Source organism: Meles meles, chromosome 7 (genome assembly GCF_922984935.1).
Source record: "Meles meles chromosome 7, mMelMel3.1 paternal haplotype, whole genome shotgun sequence".
NCBI classification, from domain to species: Eukaryota; Metazoa; Chordata; class Mammalia; order Carnivora; family Mustelidae; genus Meles; species Meles meles.
The window spans coordinates 104,863,985-104,880,734 of record NC_060072.1 but is presented as its reverse complement, the minus strand read 5'-3'; the positions used below and the strand labels follow the sequence as shown (position 1 = coordinate 104,880,734).

The window sequence follows — 16,750 nt, the reverse complement described above, 5'->3', positions numbered from 1 at the left end:
TCTCTCCTCAAACCCCCAAATCCTGCATGCACATTCTCAGCCAGTAACCTTATTTTCTACTTCACCAGGACAAACGAAGAATTAGAGAAGAACCCATGGTGAAATGCCAACGTCTTAGACTCTGCTTGCCTGTCTGTTGGCGTGGGTAACACACCCATGCTTCCAACTGGATTCTGTCTCTCCCCCACTTCCACCCACCATCGTCATTTCCCTTCTCTATTACGTGATTCCCATCAATCTATAGACACGTTCTTACTTCTCTAACTAATAAAAAAAAAAAAAAAACCATTCTTTTGGCTCCCGTTCTTCTAATAGCTTCCCCTGTTTCTTTGTTCGCTCCTGCAACAAATTCCTTAAAATAACTGATTATACTTTCTGTCTCTAGTTCTTCTTCTTCCACTCTCTCTCCAACTCCAGTCTGGCTTTCGCCCCCATCATTCCATCAAACTGTGCTTTTCTAGCTCTCTGGTGACCTTGGCATTGCTCTAGCCCAGGATCAGTCCTCAGTCTTCATCTTGACCTATCAGTGCCATTTGCTCACTCAATCAATTGATCAGTCCTTTGCCTTGATGCATTTTCTTTTCTTGGGTTCAAAATTCTGAACTCGGGGCGCCTGGGTGGCTCAGTGGGTTAAAGCCTCTGCCTTTGGCTCAGGTCATGATCCCAGAGTCCTGGGATCAAGCCCCACATTGGGCTCTCTCTGCTCTGCGGGGAGCCTGCTTCCTCCTCTCTCTCTCTCTCTCTCTCTCTCTGCCTGCCTCTCTGCCTACTTGAGATCTCTGTCTGTCAAATAAATAAAATAAAAAAAATCTTTAAAAAAACAAAACAAAACAAGATGGGATTGGGAGGGAGACAAACCATAAGTGACTCTTAATCTCACAAAACAAACTGAGGGCTGCTGGGGGGAGGGGGGTTGGGAGAGGGGGAGGGGGCTATGGACACTGGGGAGGGTATGTGCTATGGTGAGTGCTGTGAAGTGTGTAAACCTGGAGATTCACAGACCTGTACCCCGGGGATAAAAATACATTATATGTTTATAAAACAAAACAAAACAAAACAAAACAAAAACAAAAACAAAATTCTGAACTCTCCAGGTTTCCCTCCTACTTCGGTGGTCACTGTCTTAGCTCAGGCTGCTATGATGGAAGACTGCGTGGCAGCGTCTTACAGTTCTCAAATCTGGGGAGTCCAGGAAGGAGGTGCTGGCAGACTCTGTTTTGGTGAGGTCCCTCCTCCTGGCTTGAATACAGCGGCCGCGCTGCACACTCACTTAGCCTTTTCTTGGTGCCTGTGTGAGGTGAGAGATCTTTCTTTCTTCTCCCACTCTCATGACCTCACCTAAACCTAATTACCTTCTAGAACCCCAACTCTGAATACCTTCATGTTTGGAATCAGGGCTTTAACGTATGAATTTTGAGATTCACATTTATTCTGTAACAGTCACGTTTTGTGAGCCTCCTTAGGCTGATTTTTCCTGTTCTCCCAGACTTTTATAATGGTATGCCTCAGGGCATAGGCCTTGGTTCTTTTCTCTCTCTATCTTCACTCCCTTGGTGCCTTTATTGGACCCCTGTGGCTTTAAACACCCATCTATATACCTACCAATGACACCAAACTTTGCATTTTTAGCTTAGGCCTGTCCCCTTAACTCCAAATTTATACATCAGATAGTGTTTTCAGCATCTCTTTTTGGGTGTCTAATGGACATTTATTTTCTGAGCACACACAGTGAAATTAGAGCAATTGTCTTAATGTCCGGTCAGTCTTCTAATTCTTACATCTGTTGGTTTTTGCTTGGTTTTGATGGATTTTTCTTCTCATTACGGATCATATTTTCCTGCTTCTTTATATGCTTCATATTCTTTGATTGGTTGCAAGACTTTGTGAATTTTATCTTGTTGGGTGCTGGATATTTTTGTAATTCTATAAATATTCTAGAGCGTTGTTCTGGGACTCCGTTAAGTTACTTGGAAACAGTTTGGTCCTTTTGGGTCTTGCTTTTGACATTTGTTAGACCAGAGTAGCATTTAATCTAGGGGCTAATTGTCTCCTACCCCTGAGGCAATACCCTTCTGTATCCACTACCTAATGCCCATGAATTCAGTCTGGCTGGTGGGATCAGGCACTCCCCACTCCCGCTCCCACCCCCCCTTGCTGATTACCTGCTACCCTTCCATATAATCGTGTCATACAGCTTTTTCCCTCTATCCTTGAATATTTTCTCACATATGGGTGAGAAAATCATAGGGCTCTCCTGCAGATCTCTGGAGTTCTCTCTTTGTGGCCTTCTTGTCTCTGATCCTCAGTTCTGTGAACTTCAGGAGCCTTGGTCTCCCTGCACGCTTGGCTCAACTTAGGGAGTCAGCTAAGTGCTACCTGGGTTTCTCCTTCCAGTGCCTCCGCTTGGAAACTCTCTCGAGGCAGTAACCTGGGGCAATCATAGGGTAATCCCTGTCCTTTGTTGCTTGAAATTTAATGTCTCGAGAACTATTGTTTCATATATTTGATGTTTTTGTTGTGGTTGCTGTTGTTTGTTTGTTTCAAGAGGGCAGGTGAATCCAATCCCTATTACTCCATCCTGGCCCTAATCTAACAGCATCTAAAATTCAACATGTGCAAAAGAGACCTCCTTAGGTTTTTCATCAGATCTGCTCCTCTTGTAATCTTCTGCATCTAGTTGACTTCTCTCTTTTTTCTTATTCAGCTATCTCCAATATTTATTCCATCAGGAAACCTACTGGCTCCACCTGCAAATTTTATCTATAATATGACTACTTTACATCCCTTCCACTGCTACCACTTGGTCGGAGCTACCATCAGTTCTTGCCTGGATTCCCCTAACTGCTTCCTAACTGGTCCTCTTTATGCCCTTTCCCACTTGCAATCTAATCTCAATTCAGCAGCCAGAGTGAGCCTTTGAAAATAGAAGTTCACATTATTCTGCGTTGGCTGCCTCTACAATGTTCTAATGAATCAAGCATATTCTTGTCTCAGGACCTTTGCACTGGCTGTTTCCTCTTCCAGGGACACCTTTTCCTAGAGCTCTGAATATCTAACATTCTTCAGTCTTTGCCAAATGTCCACCTACTCAATGAAGTTACCCCTTTGAACATTTTTTTAAAATTAAAGAATATTTTAATTGAGTTTCATCTCTATATAGATAAAGCATCTACATGACTCAAAATTTGAAAGATCAAAAGAGCATAGAGTTATAACTTTTCTTCTTTCTCCTGCCCTCCCCTAGAAACCATCATTGTTTCTTGTATATCTTTCCAGCAATAGTTTATGCCTATAAGAGCAATGAATACCCTCTTCTCCTTTTTATACAAATAGTAGTATTTTATACACACTGTTCTGCTTTTTATGGTCTTCAATTAGAGATTGAATGGCTACACTGTATTTCATTATTTGGATATTCCATTCCATTTGGATATTGCAACTTTGGTACTAGACCTTTCAGAATTTAGGATTCTAATACTTCGCTATCATAAGCAACGCTTCGAAGACTAACCTTGTACCTATGTCATTTATCTCATAGGTGAGACTGCCTGTGAGAAAAATTCCTAGAAGTGAAATTGCTGGGTCAGAGGCGTGTGTATTTGTGGTTTTGATTTGCATGTTCCCAAACTGGTCCTTACAGAGTTTGTACCGTTCACTTTCCAACAAGTAACGCATGACTTTCTTCTCTACATCTTCCCCAACAGAGTATATTGTCATTGCCAATCTTACGGCTAAAAAGTTGGTGTCTTTTTTAAAAAAAAAAAAAAAGATTTTATTTATTTATTTGACAGACAGAGATTATAGTAGGCAGACAGGCAGGCAGAGAGAGAGGGGGAACCAGGCTCCCCGCTGAGCAGAGAGCCCGATGTGGGGCTTAATCCCAGGACCCTGAGATCATGACCTGAGCCAAAGGCAGAGGCTTAATCCATTGAGCCACCCAGGCACCCCAAGATGATGTCTTAATTTAAGCCTTTTTTTCCCCTATGCCTTAGCTTAAGCCCCAGAGCTTAACCTTAATTTGTATTTTCTTTTCTAGTATCTATTCACAAAACATTGGTTTCAGCCTTATTATTATTATTATTTAAGATTTTATTGATTTATTTGAGAGAGAGACACAGCAAGAGAGGGAACACAAGCAGGGGGAATAGGAGAGGGAGAAGCAGGCTTCCTGCTGAAAGTGGGTCTCGATCCCAGGACCCTGGATCATGACCGCAGCTGAAGACAGATGCTTGCTTAATGACTGAGCCACCCAGGCGCCCCTCAGCCTTATTATTATTATTATTATTTTTTATTCTGGCACACTTGAAGGATAAGCCGCACAGGACTTTGGAGGAGGGGAGCTGGAACCAGGAGGATCAGAGCAGTCCCTTTAATGACTACAATAAGGGATAAAGGACTCAGAATCTTAACTTTGCCAGGAACCTTAGAAATAGTTCAGTATTTTCATTTTCGTTTCAGGTTTTGTTCTCACCACTTCTGGCTCCTCTGCCCACTCCATTCCCATCTCCACTGGAATCCTGGAGGGGCTTCCCTTCTGAAATATGCTGAATTCCTGAAATCAGCGTGTGTTCCTCAAACATACTGCATACCACTAGCGGATGCTTTTGTGTAGATTATACCAGAAGTCGTTTTCCCGTCATTTCTGCCACGGCCGCAATCCTGGCATCTAAAGTGCTCTTAAAAGCCGAGAGTGTTCTAATCGGGCACCAAAAGTTGCTTCGTGGCAAAACCTGACCAGACGGCTAGCTATTTAGAATCTTCATCTCTCTCACACACTGTGAATACTCGAATGTTTTTCAGAAGAATTATTCCTCTGCTTTGTTGCCTAGAGGGCTGCCCTAGACCCCACCGGCAGACAGTAGGTAATAGACGGTATGTTACATTTCTGAAACCTGTAAGATCTTGAATCCTGAAGGGCACTTGGCCCGGAGAGTGTCAGATAAGGGATTGTAGACCCGCATTTGGACTTAAAAATTCTCAGTACTTGGGAAGGCTTTAAGTCTGCATGGTCTTTTGATTTTTTCTTTGTTTTTACTTTTTAATTTTAATTTTTAGTAGATTTTATTTATTTATTTGACAGAGAGAGAGAGAGAGAGAGAGGGAGATCACAAGTAGGCAGAGAGGCAGGCAGAGAGAGAGAGGAGGAAGCAGGTTCCCCGCAGAGCAGAGAGCCCGACGTAGGGCTTGATCCCAGGACCCTGGGATCATGACCTGAGCTGAAGGCAGAGGCTCAACCCACTGAGCCACCCAGGCGCCCCTATTTTTTTATTATTTTAAAAAGGTTTTATTTATATATTTATTTGTTTAGAGAAAGAGCATGAGCAGGGGGAGAGGGTGAGGGAGAGACAGGGACCCCAGCAGACTCTGGGCTGAGTGCAAAGCCTGATGTGGGACTCAGTCTCAAAACCCTCAGATTATGACCTGAGCTGAAACCAAGAGTCGGACTGAGCAACCAGGTGCCCCTGCATTGGTCTTTTTAAATTCAGGCCCATGTGTATCAGTTCAGGTGAAATTGTTCAAATAAGTCTAGAAGAGAAGAGTCAGTTGTGCAATAACATCATGGTAATATTCTATTATAAACACTTACAGTGCTTTTCCCAAGTTTTGGGTCCTTCTCTGACCTTTAAATGTGTCTTAAGTAATACAAATTATTTGAAAATATTGTTAATCTTTCAACTGAGAAACAAAAATTTCATACCACTCCTCTCTTATGAAATATTTAGAGGGACCCTGACTGGTTCAGTCAGTGGAGCATGCGGTTCTTGATCTCAGGGTTGAGAGTTCGAGCCCCACCCTGGGGGGAGAGATTACTTAAAAAAAGTCCTTAAAAAAGAGAGAGAAATATTTAGAGATTGGAAAGTAAGCTTTTAAAAAACCTGTTATATTTGGAACTACTTGCACGGGAAAATCAGGATTTTCTTCATATCATACAATCAAAACAAAATTAGAAATAAATTGTTATTGGGGCACCTGGGTTCTCAGTCAGTTGGGCATCTGCCTTCGGCTCAGGTCATCATGCCTCTGACCCTTTACCTCACTCTCGTGCTCTCTCTCAAATAAATAAATAAAATCTTTTCAAAAAATCTTTTCTTTTTTTAGAAGATTTTATTTATTTATTTGACAGAGAGAGATCACAAGTAGATAGAGAGGCAGGCAGAGAGAGAGAGGGAAGCAGGCTCCCTGTTGAACAGAGAGCCCGATGCGGGACTCGATCCCAGGACCCCGAGATCATGACCTGAGCCGAAGGCAGCGGCTTAACCCACTGAGCCACCCAGGCGCCCTCTTTTCAAAAAATCTTAATTATAAATGTGTGCATAAACTTTTTTGTTCTCATTGCCTTCTTAAGTAAGTAATTTCTTTTTTTTTTGGTAGGCTCCACACCCAATGTGGAGCCCAATGCAGGGCTTGAACTCACAGCCCTGAGGTCAAGACCAGAGCTGAGATCAACAATCAGATGCTTAACTGACTGAGCCATCCAGGTGCCCCTGCCTTCCTAAGTATTTTGAATATGATCTTATTAAATATTTTTATATTGATTAAATACTACTTTTAACTCATTTCACACACTGGAATTTCTCATAAAATTTTATTTGGAAAGGGTTTCAATTATCCAATGGTACAAAAAATGGAAGAGAACGATGATAAGTTGAGATTGTGGAATATATCTTCTGTAAATCTTGGAGGAAAAAAAGGTGACTTTTGGGTCGTTTTAGGTGAAGAGCAGGGATGGGGTTATAGAAAAGAGCATTTATTTCACACGGTGTCTTTCTGCATCAGTGATTTTAATATAGATTCTTAGTGGTTATCAATAACGGGTCAGATAATTTTTTTTTTTTAATGCACTGCTCTTTGGATTCTGGCCCAGTAAATTCTGGGCTCAGCCCTCCCCCTCCATTTCCTTCTTGATCCAGTCCACATAGTTGAGTAATTTGGTGTAGAAGCCGTAGCCCCTGCTACAGCCAATGCCCCAGGAGACGATGCCCGTGGCCACCCAGCGATCACTGTTCTCATCCTTCACCGCAAAGACCCCTCCACTATCCCCCTGACAGGCGTCCTGCTTTAGAGACGGGTCTCCAGCACAGAACATGTTCTGAGAAAACACATCCTTCCTCTTATTTTTCCGGAGCCAGTTCTCACACGACTCTCGCTTAGCTACGGGCAGACGGATAAACTTGAGGTCATAGGAAAGCCTCTCCTCCATTATCCCAAAGCCACTGACATAGCCCATGAGGCCCCTGTCATAGAAGGTCTCGTTGTCGGGGAGGCAGATGGGGAGGAGGTTGGGGCCCAGGGTGACACTATTTTCCAGCTCCAAGAGGGCGATGTCCCCCTCAAAATTGTTAGACTCGTCCTGGCGGTAGTCTGGATGGATACTGACTCTGCGGACAGGGTGGTTTCCTAGCTTTGTGATCTCTTCCACGTCTACGTGGCCCAGGAACACGTCCACAGTGGCATTGCCTGCCTTGTCATGGTCCTTGGGGTAGAGGGTATGGGCAGCTGTGAGGATCCAGCGGTCGCCCAGCAGGGCTCCACCCCCTCGCCCATAGATGTTGGTGAACGCCTGCCAGGGGAAGTTGCCCAGCTTGGCTTTTTGCCCTCCAATGATGCGCTGCTTCTGTTCCACAGGGTGGACGGGTTTCCCACACACTGGAGAAGAGAGACAGGGAAGGCAGGGATGAGTCAGGCCAGGCCCACCTTCTTCCCCTCTGTGGTCAGTTAGTTCCCCATATAGCCTGTCTTTTGGCTCTGGGCTCTTTCCTCTTTCTCCTCCCATTCCCACAAATCCCTGCCTTTGGCCTCTAGTCAACCTCTTCTTGTTCTTGTTTATTTCTTGCTGGGGTTTTCTTGCTCTTTTAATTCCCTGACTTCCCATCTGCTCAGTGAGAAAGCAGGAATGTCAGGACCCAGTGTGATTCTCTGGGCTCCTTTCTCCCTTTCTCCTGGAATATCTCCTTCCCTCTTCCCTTCACTCCTTTTGTCTATTTTTGACCTCAGGCTGGAGTGCCTCTCCATTCACTTTGTCTCCATTCTCTGTGTGTGCTTTTCCTGAGGTCCCGCAGGGCTGCGAAAGGCACTGGGGATGGCTCCAGAGGGCTTCCACTCACCTGGCAAACACCGAGGAATCTTAGATCCTTCCCATTCATTCTTCCAAATGCCCTCCGCGGTGCAGGTATAGGCCCCTGAGGGAAGAGTGAGGGGCTATGATCAGGCTGGGAGGTGGCAGACAGGGAAACCAGGTCTCAGAGGCCAACGAGCACTGAATGAGCAGGATGGGGAGACGGGAGATTCGGAACCAACACGGACGAGGATCAAAGGGAAAGGTTCAGATAACGTAAAAATGGAATATGGGAAGTGTTGAGAGGATCCCTACATATATATATATGTATATTTTAATTAATTAATTAATTTATTTATTTTCAGCGTAACAGTATTCATTGTTTTCGCACCACACCCAGTGTTCCATGCAATACGTGCCCTCTCTATTACCCTCCACCTGGTTCCCCAACCTCCCACCCCCTACATATATTTTTGTTTTAATGTTCAGTGAAAAAAATCAGAATACTTAACTCCATGTTTGATGTCATTCCTAATTTGTGAAAATAGACATAAGAACTGGAAGGAACGTATGAAAATCTTATCAGTGATTGCATCTTGGTAGTGGGATGGTGGGGGATAATGGCTGCTACCTGTTCTGATTGCTGACAGTGCGCCATGCTTGTCTCCAAGCCCTTTATCTACATTATCTCATTGAAGTGCCACGGTGACACTTTTAGGGATTTTTTTTGGATGAGGAAACTGAGCTTAAATAATTTCCACGGGGTCACGTAACTTCTAAGTTCCAGAACCAAGATGTAAACTGAAGATGGTCTGTCTTCAAAACCGTAAAGAATACCATATAATCTATATGTATGATTTTTTTTTTCTTTTTTCTTCTGGATGTTTCAAACCTATAAAGCACGTGATTTATTTCATTTTAAAGAAAAATTTTGAAGATGCATTTGAGAGTCATTTAGTAAACCTAAAGGCAAAAAATCACAACATAGTAGCTTGGGGGCTCTGTGGGGAGAGCATTGGGGCGAGTCCCACTGACATGGCGGCAGCGTGGTTGGGGCGGTTGTGGTGGTAATGATGATGGTGATGGTGGCGGCAGCAGGGGTGGTGGGGGGTGGTAATGGTGGCGGCGCTGTTGGGGGCCGGTGGAGGTGGGGACGACGATGGTGCTTGCAGGCGTGGCGGGAGTAATGGCCATGGCCGTGGTGAGGGGGAGCTGACTGTGAGATTTAAGACTTTCTTTGAATCAGCTCAGGCGCCTCCTTTACCCTACTAGATGCCTCCTGGCCCCGTACTCCCTGTATTTCAGGCTCCTGAAGCCAGTGTCCTGGGCAGACACCTCAATATACATCCCCTAGGCATTATGTTGGGAAAATCTCAGATGCCCTGAGAAGACGGAAGGGAGAAGGCTGCCATTTGCGTGGGCCCCTACCTCGCGCGGTCTCGCTGATTCCACCTCTGGTATGCATCTTGTAATACGGCTCCTGGCAGGAGTACTGGATACGGGCCTGGTAGGTGTTCACCCCCTTTGTGGTGGTATAACTGAAGGCGCCGTTAGTCAGGCTTTGGGGTGGCCCACAGTCCTTGACTTGGAGAGAACACAGGGCCGTGTGAGATCTCAGAGTGACGGTACGGGAACATCAGTGGGAAGAACTTGAGTTTTCTGCCCACAGAACAGGCTGAGAACCTTAGGGAAATGCGGTCAGTTGGAGCGGGGGGTGTGCCGTGCTTGTGAAGGATTGGAATAGATTGAAATTCAACTCTGGGTAGAGCCTGCCAACACTGCAGAGATGAGGGCTGACTGGTTCCTGAGGTGGGCCATAGGCTTCAAGGGACAAGTGAGGGGGAGGGTGTTTGGGGGAGGCTCTCCCTTTCACAGCCTAGGTCTCCATGGCTGGGGGTGGGGTGGGGGCTCCCGAGGGGCAGACACTTGCTGAGTTGTGACTTACTCTTGCACCTGGGCATGGCACGATGCCAGGTGCCATCATCCTGACAGACAGCTGTGAAGGAGAGCAGCACTTGGTTTCCCTGTTCGAGACGAAGGAGACGGAGACAGAGGTGACATTAGCGCAAGGAGGCCCTGTGGTTCCCTTCCTGCCTTTCCCACCCTGGAGCAGCCGAGAATGCAAGGCTATCTCTCAGGCTCTCAGACCTCAGCACCCTTGTGGACATGGCTCCTTTGTTCTTCTCAGACCATAGTTGAAAATGGGAGCACTGCGTCATGCAGCGGAAATTCAGAGCAAGGGCTGATTGTCAGGCCTGATCATCCTCTCTCTAGACTCTTGGCTGCTTCCACTATCGTTCAGTGGATGCCCACAATTTTATTTTGTTTTACTTTATTTTACATAGGCTCCACACCCTACATGGGGCTTGAACTCATGACTCTAAGATGTAGACTCGCATGCTCTACAGACTGAGACTGGTGCCCCTGAACCCCACAGTTTTAAATTAAAAAAAAAAAACCAAACCAACAAGCTTGGTAGCCCCAGGGGTCACTCCAATTTTTTTTTTTTTTTATTATTATTTTTTAGTTTATCAGCTTTTGTGAGATTAACCAACAAAACCATGGTGCTTCCTGAGCCTGCAAAGCTGAGGACAGGGCGGTGGGCCCAAGGTGACAACACCATGGTGTCTGAAGAAGTCCTCAGGGCACAAGGTAGGAGATGTGGTTCTAGTCCCTTCTGTACAAAAGCACCACGATGTTGAGTGAGTCACTCTTTGTACTCCACCCTGCCTTTCATTCCCCACATCCGACTGTTACTAGGTTAGGCCCGTAGTTTTAAACTTGGCTGCACATCAGAATCACCTGGGTAGGGGCGCCTGGGTGGCTCAGTGGGTTAAGCCTCTGCTTTCAGCCCAGGTCATGATCTCAGGGTCCTGGGATTGAGCCCGCTTGGGGCTCTCTGCTCAGTGGGGAGCCTGGTTCCCCCTCTCTCTCTGCCTGCTGCTCTGCCTACTTGCGACTTCTCTCTCTGTGTCAAATAAATACATAAAATCTTTAAAAAAAAAAAAAGAATCACCTGGGTAGCTGTAAGTAATCCTAGGGACACTCCAGACCAACAGAATCAGTCTCTTGGAGAGGACCCAGACATCAGGGTTTTTAAAAAAAATTCGAAGTGTTTTCAATGTGCGGTCAAGTTTGAGAGCAGGTAGACCAGGTGACCGGTCCTCCAGCTCAAACACGTGTGAATCCAGCTGGGACTGAGCCTAAGTCTGATGATGGACCTACCCACCTGAAATGCTCCTGGAGGGCTGGGCTCACTCTCTCCCATAGGCCTTGGGCTCTTACCTCCACGAGCTGGTAGCCTTGCTGGCAGGTGGCAATGAAGTAGTCCCGGAACTGGTATTGAGGCTGTAGGTCCTGGATGATGGTGAACTTGTCTAGGGTCTGGGGTTGGGGGCACTTGATGACTGTTGGGGAGACCAGAGCACATGTTTATTTCAGAGCCGCTGTCCTCCTTTCGGCCCTCCTGATTCGGCCCTGCGGCTGGCCGGTGAGAGAGGTCACCAGGCAACCTTACTTTCAGTGGTGTAATGCAGCTTCCAGCCTCGGCTGTCCCCCGACTCATCGGTGAAGAACAGCAGGTCCACCGCATTGCTGTTGCTGTCAAAGTCAGCGGGTCTTTGGTTCCCACAGAACTCGCCAATGTTCCTCCCGTTGGCATAGATCTGGTGGGGAAAGGGGAAGGGGTGAGGGACAGCTCTCCAACTCAGACATTTCCCCACAGGGCCAGGATGGTGATGGTGGTGGTAATTCTGCTTTGTGTGCATGTTCTCAGCTGGAGGAGAAGAGGAATCCCCAGGACCCCTTGTCGCGCCCGCCCATGAGGGAGCTCAGCCATTCCTGTCTCAGTTGGCCAGAGGATCTAGTGGGAAGTGAGGATGAGGGGAGGGGGAGGGGAGACAGGGAGGCTCTCAGGGAGCAGGATGGCTGTACCTGCAGCTGGTCGTAGGGGCAGTGTACTTGCTGGTGGTCATCGATTTCGAAAGGCTCCAGGAACTTGAGGTGGAGGGTGAGGCCGCGCTCCACGCGGATGCTGTAGTTACAGCGCAGGTCGGGGGGGTAGGGCTGGGGGTACTCCAGGCTGGCCACGTAGCCCGACGTCTCCGTGTACAGCTCGCTGCTGCACTCAGCTGGGGGAACAGAGCCAGGCGGGGGTCACGGGGGGCTCTCTGGCCGGCCCCGCACACCCTTGCTTGCCCCCTGCCTCACTCCCGCGGTGCCGCAAGCTCACCCTGGCAGGAATGCCTGTCCTCCTGAAGCTCGTAGCCCGGGCGGCAGGAACAGAAGTAGCCACCGACATAGTTGTGACACAGGTGCTGGCACTGGGGCCGGAGAGTCTCCTCAGCCGAGTTGCTCTGGGAAGCACATTCATCGAGGTCTGGAAGACATTCCAGAAGGAAGGGCTAAATTCCTGCCTGCGGGGACTTCTGTCATGGCTCTGCTCTCAGAGAGGTTAATCCCCCGAGGCCTAAAGACCAAATCGTCTCCTGGCCACCTGGAACTCCAGGCCTCTCTCTCTCTCTTTTTTTGTGGGGGGTGGGGGTGGGGGAAGGGCGTGGGAAGGGAGAGAGAGAGAGAGAGAATCTTAAGCAGGCTCCAGTGCAGAGCCTGACGCGGGGGTCAGTCTCATGATCCTGAGATCATGACCTGAGGCAAAACCAAGAGTCAGACACTTAGCTGACTGAGCCATGCAGGCTCCCCACTTTCTGGCCACTCTAAGGCTTTCTGGGAACTGCCCCATGGTGACAGAACCCAGGTTGGCAGGCCTCTCCTGGAAAAAGCTCTCTTGAGGGGAAGAATAAGGAAGGATGGGCTTCCTGCTTCAATGGACTCAAGATTCCCCTTTTCTGGTCCCCACATAACGTGCCTCAGGCCAGAAAAAAAGGGACCCAGGGGCCACTCACCCACAGCTTGGTAGTAGGCCAGGAAGCCCTTATAGAACATAATGGTGCCGTTCTCCTCATTGGAGAAGTCCGTGTGGAAGGTCAGCAGCATCTTGTTCCCCTGAGACATAAATTCCTTTCCTTCTGGGAGGTTACCCAGTGGAGAACCCAGCTGCCCACAGAACCTCCCCAGCGTTTTCTTGTCAGCAGAGATCTGGTGGAGAAAGGACGAGAGGTGGGAAGAAGAGTGGTTGAGGAGACACCTCCTGTGTGGAAGCTCAGTGAAAGTCCTCCTTTTGTCCCAAAGAGTGAGGGGTGCCCCCCACTGCTGGACCGGCCACCATCGCGTCTCCACCCACGGGGCTCTGGCTGTTGTAAACTTTCCCTCCATGACTCTCTTTCTTTTTGTTCCCCCGGTGACTTTCATCTGCTCCTCTGAGTCTTCAGTGGCTAACTCCTGGCATGTTATCCTGCACCCGGTACATCGCCCCTTCCCTGTTCTCTGTCCCCTGGCATGTTTCAGGCCTTTCTTCGTCTCCGCCACCTCCTGGACTCATCTTCCGCTGGAATCCTGGCTGTCTCCACAGGCCTTTAGCCTCCCTTCAGCCCTGGAGCCCGGAGCGGTCTGCTTTACTTTCTGTCCACTTATCCCCCCTCACCTTATGCAAACCATTCATGTCCTGCCGTGCCTCCTGATATAGCTGAGCGGGAGCCTTTCCAGCCTCCACACAGGCCAGCATCACCGAGCTTCCCTTACCTCTTTCTTCACAGGTTCTTTAACCCCTCAGAAGTGGCACATGTCCTGTCCCCATCCCATCCCTCACCATCGCCGTCACCAAGACCCCCCCCCCCCCAACCCTGCAAACTTCTCCGGTCCTCGGGCTAGAAGATGGATTGTTTTCATGTTATTCCATCATAACATCCAGAGGGGCTCTGGGGGACGGCATTTACTGCATGTGTGTGTGGACTCTACTTAAATCCTGAATCTCGAATCTCATTTTCACTGATACAGAAAGTTGAGACCGGGAAGGCACACTTGACTGTTATAGAGCAGGGGGACTGAGCCCATCACCTTGCTGAGGCTTAAGCTTGAGCTAACACCCCTCACGGTTCTCTTTGCCATGTTCCTTAGGAAGGCAGCCATAGTGATATTCTACATAGAAACAGGGAAACTGAGGCACAATAGTTTTCCAAAGACTCCCAGCAAGTCAGCCATTGGGGAAGGTTTTTTCTGACTCCTATAGACAGTAAATTTCCTGGAAGTGGGGCCTATGCCTTCCCCACTCTGTGCTTCTCCCTTCAGTGCTCCATGAGGGCCTCTAAATCCAGGGCACGCGCCATCCGTGGTGTCATCAGACTGTCCGAACTCCACTTGGCCCTTAGCCCTTGCAGGGCTATGGCTGTGGCTGTGTCCGTGGGTGGGGAATGCTATTCAGGGTGATTAGAGCACAAGTCCTCGGTTTCCAGAGACACCCAGCTCTCCCTCTGCCCTCCCAACCTGATCCCCTACCTTGACATAGTCATACAAACAGCCTTCAGAAGGTTCCAGGTCAAACTGCCAGAAGACGAGCTTCACCCTGAATCCTGTGGGCACTGTGATCACAGTGGTTCTCTCAAAGTTGCTGGGATAAGGCTTGGGGTACAGAGGAGAAGTCACCTCCCCAAAGAGCTTCTGTGAAATGGGGATGGAGCCTCCCACACAGCAGAATAGGATGGGCCCCAGGAGATATGAGAGCCACCTGCCGACAAGAAAGTGGGTGTCAGTGCTGGGGGGGTGCGGCACTCCTGCCATTTGGGCAGTGACTGGGGTGGGGGTTGGGATGGTCATACTGCTCGGCATTTTCCTCTCTGGCCATTCCAGGCCTCGTAGCGATGTTCTAGGTGGGGGTGGTGGAGAAGAGAGGCTGGTCTTCCGCAGCCACTGCATTGGGTGGTTCCTCCCCCTGGGGCAATGTCCAGTCTAGAGGTCATCATCCTCCCTGTACCTTCCTCCCCATCCTCCTCCCCTGCCCTCTCCCCAACTTCCCTCCTCTTCTCGGAATAGGGCTGGCTTGGGACCAGTTAATGGAGGGCGAGGGTTTCCCGTCATGGCTCTCTGATGGGGCTCCCAAAGGCTCAGCAAAGGCCTCTGGGAGAAACGGCCTATGGAATATGGGGTCATGCACAGAGCATACCCCTCCGGGGCACAGTGGATCCCTTCATCTTGCTGCTCCCCTGCCATGAGCTGGGAGGAGGAAGGGAACATGGCCATTGCCTCGTGGGTCTAAGTTCTTCTCCTCAGGAGGAGGGATGGTGGGGTTTGCGTTTGCGTGTGCAAGCGTGCGGCTGTGGGAATAGGTATGGTATGTGGGGAGGGAGGGGTGTTCCCGTCTCCCTGCATGAATTTGGGAGCAGGGTTGCCTCCGTTGCCCAGGATTCTCTCCTCTGGCTTCTCCCTCCCTCCCGGGGCCCCATCAGCCTTACTCACATTTCTCAAGGCCTGTTTTTGGATCCTGGACTCTCCTGGCCGTGTCTTCATCCACTCTGTGTTGAGGAGAGAGCGGTCATGCAGGGGAGGCAAGGGGGAGGGAATGATTGTGGAGGGGAAGGAGGGGACCATTCCGGGAGGAATGTTGTAGGGAATGAATTATTTGCATAAACAAAACAGGAAAAAAAAAAAAAAAGAGAGAACCCGTCTGTTTCAAGTTTATTGTAGTTTTGGTTTTGAAATCCCCGATGGTGGGGCCACCTGCTGGCCTGTCTGGGGAAGGGCTAAGGAGACAGCCCGAATTTTCAGAATGGAGGAGACTTTGGTAGGAAGCCCAGACTTACCCGCTTCTAAATCTGATCTGTATTCTCCCTTTCTTTGGGGACTGCTGCTGTCTTTACGAGGTTCTGCTGCCAAAGGCAATGGAAATCGCAGTTGAGGGGGGGACTCTCTTTTCCGCAGTGCCCTGTTCCACTGACCTGGTTCTTCCTGCCCTTAGTCACCCAGGAATGGGTTTTAATGCCCAGGGTAGTGTGACAGCAACCATGGGCGGAGAGGGCATGGCAGGAGCAGACAGAAGAGACGGAGTCTGGTTGCACTGGGGCCTCAGCCTACTTTCCCCATGAATGACCCTTACACATGGAGCACGGATTCCTATGTCAGGGTGAAACCTACACCAGGACTCTGGTCTGTTTTAAGACCCTTCCTCCTCACTTCAGTGAACTCAGACCTGCCAGTGAACTTGGCTCTTAGAGAGGCAAGGGAAGCTGAGGGAGGGTAGAGACATCCTCTTCTTCTCCGCATCTGGTCAAGTTTTTGAACCCTTGAGTGTCATGGCTGGCCAGGGCTAGGCAGACAATGTGGCTGTGGGTCCACTTGGTGGACTTGGTCTTTTCTGAGAGAAAGCCAGGGCTCTGCGAGGGTGCCTCCTGTGCCCCAGGCCAGAGCCTCCCAATTCATAAAGTCTGCTCTCTGTGGAAGCCTTTCTCCCTTAATTCCTCGTGGCTCAATTACCGTGTGGTGCTGGATTCCAGAGGGAGGCTCAGGCAGAGCTGGCCTCCGCGTTTTAGGCCTTTGTTGTCTGTCCTGCTTGTTTCTCCAAATACATTAATTCCTCCTTCCCTCCACCCACCCACCCATTCATCCCTCCATGTATGGCCTTCCTGTTTAATAGGCCAGGCACTACCCAAGCAATGGATTGCGAGGACTCACAAAGGTGGGGCGGTTCACCATGAGAAAGTGACCAAGCCTGCTCTGAATGTGGGGAGATAGCAGGTGCAGTAAGATACCAAGTCAACCAAGGTGTGGGGATCATTCCAGCAGCTCTGTATGTCCAAGCTGAGG

The 16,750-nt window shown here is 48.8% G+C and overlaps 1 protein-coding gene across 1 annotated transcript; it reads right to left on the bottom strand.

The window, feature by feature from the left end:
• Positions 1-6,765: 6,765 nt before the first annotated feature.
• On the bottom strand, positions 6,766-15,560 carry C1R (complement C1r). The gene is made up of 11 exons (XM_046013535.1): positions 15,407-15,560; positions 14,450-14,678; positions 12,961-13,153; positions 12,288-12,434; positions 11,990-12,186; positions 11,574-11,721; positions 11,342-11,463; positions 10,002-10,080; positions 9,485-9,640; positions 8,106-8,180; positions 6,766-7,647 (listed from the first exon to the last, which is right to left on the bottom strand). Coding segments are annotated over exons 1-11 (2,118 nt in total). The 5' UTR covers positions 15,409-15,560; the 3' UTR covers positions 6,766-6,877.
• Positions 15,561-16,750: the final 1,190 nt, after the last annotated feature.